At 43.5% G+C, this 9,635-nt stretch overlaps 1 protein-coding gene across 3 annotated transcripts; it reads right to left on the bottom strand.

Annotated features, from left to right (window-relative positions):
* Positions 1 to 4,583: 4,583 nt before the first annotated feature.
* LOC120659826 (probable BOI-related E3 ubiquitin-protein ligase 3) lies at positions 4,584 to 9,321 on the bottom strand. Of its 3 annotated transcripts, none has more exons than XR_005669198.1 (3): positions 9,164 to 9,321; positions 5,363 to 8,971; positions 4,584 to 5,267 (listed from the first exon to the last, which is right to left on the bottom strand). XR_005669198.1 is itself a non-coding variant. In XM_039938072.1 (3 exons), the coding sequence occupies exons 2-3, from the start codon at positions 5,555 to 5,557 to the stop codon at positions 4,788 to 4,790; spliced, it is 675 nt and encodes a 224-aa protein (XP_039794006.1). In that variant the 5' UTR covers positions 5,558 to 7,342; positions 8,268 to 8,578; the 3' UTR covers positions 4,584 to 4,787. The 3 variants fall into 3 exon arrangements, 2 of the variants coding, with proteins under 2 accessions (XP_039794006.1, XP_039794005.1); XM_039938072.1 differs by lacking the exon at positions 9,164 to 9,321 and having other exon boundaries at positions 5,363 to 7,342; positions 8,268 to 8,578; XM_039938071.1 differs by lacking the exon at positions 9,164 to 9,321 and having other exon boundaries at positions 5,363 to 8,578.
* Between the last annotated feature and the right edge of the window lie 314 nt (positions 9,322 to 9,635).

Below are 9,635 nucleotides of genomic sequence, written 5' to 3'. Positions count from 1 at the left end.
GTATTTATAGGCTCGGGTCAAAGGCACCGGTTGGTTTCAATGACCCGGTGCTAAATTTTGTTCAATAGCACCGGGTCAAGGCACTAGGCCCGAGCTCCTGGCAGCTGCCACGTTTAATCACCATAGAAACCGGTTATTATCATCAACCGATGCCTATAGCGCCGCCTTCATTTGGTACTGGGTGGTGGTTCAAACCGGTTCCTATGCTGACGCATTGGAACCGGTTGGAACCACCACCCGGTGCCAATTGTCTTCCACTAGGTCGGTCGAAGGCCAAAGGTACCGGCTGGAATCACCACCCTGTTGCAGCCGGTACTTTTGGCCTGGACCGATGGCCCGTTTTCTAGTAGGGAGCAAACCTCCGTGGAGGAGCCAACACACGTCACCGATCCTCAATGGTCTGACCGGAGACTGCACCTACTATCCGACACACCTTGGAGAAATCAGCACGTCTACGGTTCGCATTGGGGTGACGAAGCCGTAGCCTCTCCTCAATCCACCCATAGCAGATCACCTAAATTGTTCCACTCTAGTTAGTCAGATCCTCCTTAAAACGTCTACCTAAAATGCCTATGCTGGTACACTGACATTTTCTAATATTTTAATTTAATTGCCTACGTCTTCTTTCTTAATAACCTACTTTAATTGTGGCCTCGATCCACCCACAGCAGGCCTCCTAAATTATCCCACACTAGTTAGTCAGACCCTACTTAAAACGCCTACGCTTGTAGTAACGTTTTTCCAATATTTTAATTTCAGTGCCTGCATCTTCTTTCTTGATAACCTATTTTAATTGTTGTGCCTGCGCCTACTTTCTCAACAACCCAACACGGCATCATATCCACCGCCACTGGTATTTCTTGACAACTGTCGCATGTAAGTTAACAATTGTTTGGCATCCATTGTGTAAAGTGATTATTAAGGAAATACTATACGTTCTCAAGTTTGTTTTGTTTGAAGAAAAAAAAATACACGGATGATTTTGAATTGGTGCCAAGTTTGGTTAGCAGGTAAAACATGAGGATGCGTATTCCAGAATGATGTCGGTTTGGAGCCAATCTCACTGACTACTACCACACAAATTCCGTTATGCGGCCAGCATCAACATTGATTGTCATATCATCAAATTTGCCAGCTTCATATGCGTTGGTGGTGTTTTTGAGATAAACGACAAAAGGAACAACAACCGACCGCAGGCTGGACTGCCCAGGTGTTCGCAGCACCCTAAGACTATGTTCATAATCCAATGCTCCCTGTGGTTTCTGTGAGACCATGGTTGATGGTTCAATGGAAGACAATTCCATATGTCAACGAATGTGAACACCCAAACATGTCCTATCTGACTGCTAGAGACATACAAGAAAGCATGGCAAAACAAGGTACAAGACTCAGCACGGAAAAAGAACACGCGAGCTCTTATTAGGTGCATCAGAAACAACAAGTTCTGATCGCTGCTATTGCTTCTTCATTTCTCATATGACCCGGGTCTCGACTGCATCACCCTTCATGGCACCACAGATAGGACATGCCATGACATAGACAACGCATGGCTTGCACACGCAGAGGTGCAGGCACGGCAGCAACAACATACAGGCACCACCAGAGTTGCAAACCTCACAGATAAGATTGAGCTGGGTTGTCGTTGTTGCAATTCTCGCCATGCTTGATGCTTCATTTCCAGAGCCTGGAGCATCTAACTGATTGGATGAAACATGCTTCATTTTCAGTAGAGTTACGTTATGTATAGACACTTCCTGCTGCAGCGACACCCGAACTCGTTCTTTTTTTAGAAATAATATGAAAAGAGCAGAAGTTAGACAATATCTGTCCAAAATTCAGAACCAAACCGTACACAAGAAGTCACACTACTAGAAAAGAGGCCATCGGTCAACCTCAAAGGTACCAAAACCAAAATGACTCGGTACCGAAGCTTCTTTTGAGGTGCATGGAAAAATCCAGGGATCCGGTACTAAAGGCTAGACATTGGCACCGGCTGGTGTTACCACCCGGTACTAATGGATCCTTTCACATTAGTACCGGGTGAAAACATCACCCGGTACCTATGTCTAGCCTTTGGTACCGGGTGGTGTCTACCACCCGGTACTAAAAGTGCTTCATAGGTTACTTCAAAAGGAAAATATCTTCCCCTTAGTCACAACTGCGTCGTAGATGAGGTGGTAAAGGAGATACACGTGAGACAAGAGGTCATGGATTCGAATCCTAGCCATTGCAATGTGCCCCTATTTTATTTTGACGCAGTGTAAAGGTACCCAAAGGTACCGGGTCATTCACCCGGTATTAATGGCTAGAGCCATTGGTCCCGGATGCCTGGAGCCAGGAAGTTGTTTTTTTTTCATTATTAGGGGGGCCAATCATGCTAATTTATATAAAAATTTAATCAAATTTCAAATTTCCAATGTAAATTTGGGAACCATAGGGGAGCCAAGCTCCTGTCCGCCCCCCTGGCTACGCCCCTGGTCACTTATGTAGAGTTGGAGGACCTGGTTCAACTCCAGCCTGTGCTGCTCAATGGAGAACTAGCACAGTGCCAGATTTGTGCCCTGTTGTTCAATCACTAAGACCTGACTTGGTGGTACAGCCAGAAAGCCATTTGCTTGTTGTCCTTGAGGTTGAGCGGCATGTGCAGAATGGGTATTGAGGTTGTCCATTGCAGACATCTAATACCTAGTGAATCCAGAAAGATATATCTTAACTCTACTTATTTATTTAGCAAAAGCATTCATGAACGTCATCTGTCTAGGTACTCTGATTCTTACCTGTATAATTGACTACCAAATATATATCTCCATTGGAGCTTTGTAACACAAGATCGGTCAAACTTACTGTTGATAACCTCATGATGTATGCTCCATAAATTCTCGACGTATCTCGATCCTATGTATTTGGTAATTGATACACAGTTTCCATCCAATAAATATGGTACTTATTTGGTACAGGATTCTATAGCCCAAAGGCTGGCACTAGCTTATACCACAGAAAATGCTTGTTTGTCCATTAATCTACAGATATAAACATATGACCGACATGCTTTCTTTGGGGTCTATTAAAAAACAGACTAAAGACTGAAGTTTGAAAAAATGTTGAGATTGTTAGAATTCCTTGGCGAACATTTTGTAAAGGAATGTTTTCCGAGCCATCCTCGTGCTTAATAAGGCGCAAGCTATATCCAAAAATTGAAGCAAAATAATGTGAGAAAATTTTCCGTAAGTAACCGAAGATGGAATTTAGACCTTGGCAGATGGAGAAACAAAGAGCACGGGAAGATGCAAAATAAAGGAGAGCAAATAACTCCAGAGAATTGACAAAATGTACACCAACAAAGCTAGAGAAATGCCTTGCATTTATCTTATGTTACATGGTAAGTTAAGAACTATAGGAACAAGATTCTAATTTGTTTAAACATACTGAAAAGAATACTAAGCACATGTATAAGACAATTTCTCAAAGCTAAGAAGGATCCGTATGAGTTATATAGCACGGGCGCACAGGCTGATAAAATCCCTCTCCCAAATTTTCTAACCCATTACTAGCCCAGTTCCTCGTCAGAAGGAGAACGGAAAATGCATGCCCCATATGGCACATGTTAGGCTGTGAGTTGCTAGACCAGACATGTCAGCCTTGTAGCTCTACTCAATTTCCCTGCCTACTATCACTGACGCTTGTCATGACATTGCCAGTTAACCCCTGAGCCATGGGATTCTTTTCACGACAATGCAGACACCATCTCTACGCTAAGCACCATCATGCACCTAATAAAGCCATTCTTAGTTTGGCATGTTACGCACAAACCTCAAAAGACTCAAATATGTCTCTGGTCTGCGATGGTCTAACTAGAGACTGCACCTGCTGTCCAGCACACCTCATTTGTGGAAACGGGCACGTCTCTGGTTTGCGGTGGGCTGATACAAACTGACGGCATCCTTTCCTCAGTCCAGCAATAGCAGACCTCCCAAAATTGTCCGACTCCAATTAGTCAGACCCTCCTTAAAACGCCTGCAGCTGTAGTGACGTTTCCTTGAAAAACTTTAATTGTGGTGTCTGCACCTACTTCCTCCATAACATACTTTGATTGCAGCAACGTCGTATCCGCTACCAACATTTCTTAACAAGTGTAGACTGTATGTTAGCAACTATTTAGTATATACCATGTAAATTGCTTCTTAATGCAAAACTTTCTCAAGTATGTTTTTTCTAAAGAAAAAAGTATGCTGATGATTCTGATTCGGAACCAATGCTGGTTAGCTGGCAAAGTATGAGGATGTGCATCCCAGAAAGACATCGGCTCTGAGGACAACATAGCTATAGTGAGATCAGCATAGCTACAGCGAAATCACAATATTTACCAGCCTTCATATGTGCAGGCGTTTTTCTTAGAAATGGGGAAGGAAGCACAACCGATTGCAGGCCAGACCAACATAGCTATAGTGAGATCAGCATAGCTACACTCTATTTGTGATTAGGTGCTAGGTGCTCATTGGTTTATGTGAGACCATGGTTCAATGAAACCTAATTCCATCTAGTGAAGACAGTAAGTTGAATAGAAGAAATGATGGCACAGAACATGGCAAATGAAAAGGAAATATGAAATATTGAGAAAACAGAAATATGTCGTTGATATGAAGACTACCACAGAACAACATACAAGAAAGGAAGACAAACCAAGGCTCCAACACACTTGAACATAAAAAGAAGACGAAAACACACATGCTCTTATTAGGCACATCAGAAACAACAGGTTCCCATCACTGCTATTGTTTCTTGATTTCTCATATGAATGGGGTCTCGATCGCATCATTCTTCAGAGCACCGCAGATAGGGCAAGCCCTGAGATGGACTGCACATGGCTTGCAGGTGCAGAGGTGCTTGCACGGCAGCAACATCATACTGGCACCACCAGAGTTGCAAACCATACAAGTACGATCAGTATTGGTTGTCTCTGCTGCGGTTCTCACCACACTTGATGCTTCATCTCCAGGGCCTGAAACATGCGAATTTCTTTCCTGCTGCAACGTAGCAATCATTCTGATAAGTGCCTCCTTCGTTTCATACACAGCAACAACAAGATGCAGCAATTGATCCCAAGCATGCCGTGAAGTTTCTTGATCCTCTCGGATCCTTTGCAACTCTAAGCGCATGCTGGCTATCTCTTCAACGTTCAGGAGCAGCACATCGGTTGTCAGAACATTTGATAGAGTTGCATTCTGTATAGAAATTTCCTGCTGCTGCGACACCTGAACCTGCTCGTTCTATTTTTGAGGAAAAAAAATAAAAAGAAGCAGAAGAAGTAAGACAACGTCTATCCAAGACTTAAAACGAAACCGGTGCACAAAAAGTCACTTACGCAGAGTTGGAGAACCTGACCCAACTGCAGCCTGTGCTGCTCAAGGGAGAACAATTGCGGCGTCTGATTTCTGCTCTGTTGTTCAATCATATGACTATCTAAGACCTGACTTGTTGGTATATCCAAAGGAAGGCCATTTGCTTGTTGTCCCTGAGGTTGATTGGCCTGTTCAGAATGGGTATTAAGGTTGTCCATTGCAGACACCAGAGACCAGACTGAAGGTTGTCTCTGATTCGGTGCGAAGGAGGCTCCTTTTATAGGGCGGAGTGGAGGTGCCCAATTAATACCAGCGAATCCAGAAAGATTTGTCTTAAATCTACTCAATAACTCTACTCATTTATTTAGTAGAAGAGTTCATGAATATTATCTTTCTATGTATTCTGATTCCTACCTGTCTAATTGACGCCAAATATACAAGGTTCACCACAAGATCGGTGAAACTTACCGTTGATAACCTCATGAGATATGCTACATAAATTCTTGTCGTATCTACTATGTATTTAATAATAGTCAGGATGGCAACGGGGTGGGGCGTGACGGGGGGAAGTTACCCATCCCCCGGCCCCGAAATTCCAATCGGGGAAAAAACTTGCCCCGTCCCCGGCCCCGATGGATCCCCGAACCCCAACGGGTCCCCGTGCGGACCTACCACATAGCAAACAACTAGCAGATCAAAGGATCAGATCAACCAAAATCCAATGTATGAGAACGTAGATCTAAAAGCGGGCTAAGTACATAGTCATAGATCGAGTATACAAATTAACAAATCGAGTCAGCTAACAAGTAGCACAAACTAACAAGCTAAAAGATCGAGCACAACTGCACAAGCTGCCTTCCCATCCCTGTCTGGTCTGCCGCTGGAGGCCTGGAGCCTCACGCGGATCGTCGTGAGCAGGTGCGGCTGCTAGTCTGCTAGCGGTGGCGGATGACGGCCGATGCGCCGAGCAGGCAACTGGCGCGCAAGGCTGCACGCATCCCCGCTCCGCCGCTTGAGCCTCGGGCAGCCGCCGCCTCACTGATGGCAATAATGGAGGCAGAAAGAGTAGAGGATGGGAGAGACAAAGAGGAATGGAGAGGAGTGCGGCGGCCAACGGTCTGCAGCGGTCAGTGGTCACGCCGATTAGCCTAGAGTTTCCAAGAAGTATTTATATGATTTCGTTGGACTATTGGGCTGCATTCATTGATGAGCCAGAACACGAGTCGTGAACTCGGAGCCCCGTGGAGCCCCACGAGGGAAATCATCCCCCCGGCCCCGCCCCGTTTCCCCCACGGGTTGAAATGAAGCCCCATTCCTGCTGGGTCGGATCCCCGCGGGGATCCATCCCCCACGGGGAAATTGCCATCCTGAAATAATAGATACACAGCTTGCATCCAACAAATATGCTACTTATTTGGTAGAGGATTCTATAGCCCAAAGGCTGGCACTAGCTTAAGCCACAGCGTATGCTTGTTTGTTCATTGATCTACAAAAATACGTATAGGATCTATCAAGATGCTTTGTTTGGGGTCTATTAATCAACCTAATTAAATACTAAAGTTTGCAGATTGTTGAGATTGTTAGTACTCTTTGGCAAACATCGTGAAGGAATCTTTTCCAAGCCATCCTCAAAGCCATTCCTAGATGCAAGCTATATCCAGCAAATAAAAGGGAGAAAATTTTCTATAAGTAACCAAAAATGGAATTTAGGCCTTGCAAAAGAAGAAACATAGAAAGATGCAAAATAAAGGAGATAAAATAAATCCAAAGAGTTGAGGAAGGTATTATAGGTGTAAGGCTGACCATCGAGTATCCATTCCACACTTGCTTCCAGCAACAGCCATAGAAACCATTGGGTCATGTGTCCAAAGATGAAATCAAGTTAAAGCTCCCAGCCCGCAGCAAAACAGCTATGCTATGGAACTGTAGTGCTGCAGTTTAGTCCCTAAAGTTATCAGAACTTGGCACAATAAACAACTAGAGCACCAAGTACAAATATTTTCCTGCAATTTTTATCCATGAAGATTAGCCAAGGGCATAATTATCGAAAGATGATACAATTAGAACTTGCAAGAATAGTAGATTTCCAATGATACTGAACACAAATTCACAGGTCCAGTTAAGTGTATTTTTTGAAAGCGTGTATCTTTTAGGGTTAAATATAAGATTTTATGAAGTAAAAGCAACAAAAATCAAACTACTTCTGCAAATTCTAAGTCTAAATGTATAGATGAACTATATAACAATTATCAAAGATTTAGGAATTATTCATAAAGCAGTTAATTGATTACAAATCTATAAACAAGTTATGAAATCGTGATCCATATAAAATTTAGACCACAAACAAAAGAAGAGATAGCATATTTCAAAATAGTCTGCTCAAGCCAGAGTACATGTTGACAATAAGTTGCAATTTCAGTTATGTTACAACAAATATGTAGCAACCATAACCCACCAATGTAATCATTATAGTAAAGAAAAATTTACAGTGGGACACTTATAAATAGTGAATTTTACTCAAAGAGACTTTTATAGTGGAAACTAACCAGCAGGAACTGTCATTTTAATGGATTTATCTGAGACATTATATTATTAGTGTCCTACAGCAAAGGCTCCAAATTTGTTGTAGCCTTGTAGAACACCAATCAACTGTACTCAATTTGACAGTGTCCAAATGGTTAATTTCCAGTGTTATCGAGAAAAATCCACAGCAACAAAAAAAGAGTGTTCGACAGCAGATAACGTCCTCAAGTCATTTCTGAAACAGAAAGCCAGGACAGCAAGAAAAGAAGGGCCTCAAATTTAAATTTTCTGTAACATGGCCTCCAGCAAATGAACTCATTTTGTAGGTAAATCCGAAATATCCAAGTCAAATTTGTATAGATTCAGGTACCCCAACATTTAACAATTGAGTGCGGTGCTGCTCACCTGAGCAATACCAGAACAGTAGGTAGCACATGATTTAACCACTGCCTAGCAGTTCGAACGCCATGGTTCCCACTAAGCAAGCGAGTCCATATCCAACCAATCATTCCTTCTCAGCCTATTCAAGAGAACAATAAAAACATAAAAAATTAACTGTTTAAAAAACATACCTCCTTTTCTTCAGGTGATTTTAATTGAGCTTTGCCATCCCTCTTAAAAAATGTTGCCAACAAGTTAAAACTTAAAAGTAGTGCAATATGCCTGGATGAGAGTGGTGTCCATGGAGAAAACAAAACACCAGAGCTCCCGAGAACGAGAAATTTGCAAAAATGGGACCGCAAACATTGGCATTTGCAGTTTTTCCATTGGCCCCACATTTCATAGGCACAGATGGTCCCACCGTGTCATTCACTGGGAGTGGCAAATTCACGAGTGGTCAGTGTTTGCAGTCCTAATATTACAATTTTTCCCCCGAGAACAGCCATATTTCTGGTGGCCATGGCTGTGCTAGCACTGCCAGGCGAACCCAGTCAGTTAGGCGTGCCTCGCAGATCATTTCTGCAAATAATTCAGTCCTGCGACGAACAAAAAGCTGTAATCAGGTAAGCCTCTCAGGACTAAACATCAGTTTGCTTCTTCGGTTCACAGACACCCATTAGCAAGCATCTGACGCTAACAGCTGTTCACACTCTGTGCAGTAATCCCCCCTGCAACAAGTGGGAATATGGAGCCTCAGTGCCTGTAGCGCCTAAAATGTTTTGAAATTTTCACCCCCTCCCTTCACTTCCGCCTTCTCTAGATCTCAGAAGAAACAGGTTTTAGTTATCCTGGGCCGAACCAGGCGGGAGATAAACGTTTCCGTACCCTAATACGAGTGGTGAGTGTGCGGCGAAACCTACCTGGTGGGCGTCCACGGAGGGGGCGAGTGAACGGCCCAAGAAGCGGCGGCGGCGGCGGGCGAGGAGGGAGGACGATACCTGCTGCTTGGGGAGCTCCCACGAAGCGAGCGCCACGGCTTGGAGCCGCCGAGGGATTGGCCTGGGATGGTCCGGGGAGGTACGAGCAGGGTTAAAAAAACCGCTGGGAACCGGACCGGTTACCGCGGTTACCTGTCTAACCGGCCCGGACCGGTTCCGGTTCCGGCCGGTTCAAACCGGGCCCAAATTCAAATTTTAAATTTGAATTCTAAAAAATGGAAAAATCCCCAAAAAATCTTAAAAATACTTCAAGTTGTGACGAATTTAATGATGTCAAATTTTTTCAAATATTCGTTCATTTAGTATACTTTGCGAGCATTTGAAGTTAAACAAAAAAAACGTGCATACAAAAGTATACAAATACAATGTAAAAGTAGTACAAAAAAGGGTTGGA

This window comes from Panicum virgatum, chromosome 2N, assembly GCF_016808335.1.
Source record: "Panicum virgatum strain AP13 chromosome 2N, P.virgatum_v5, whole genome shotgun sequence".
Classification (NCBI taxonomy): domain Eukaryota; kingdom Viridiplantae; phylum Streptophyta; class Magnoliopsida; order Poales; family Poaceae; genus Panicum; species Panicum virgatum.
The sequence above is the reverse complement of the archived record's forward strand: the minus strand, read 5'-3'. Positions and strand labels throughout refer to the sequence as shown.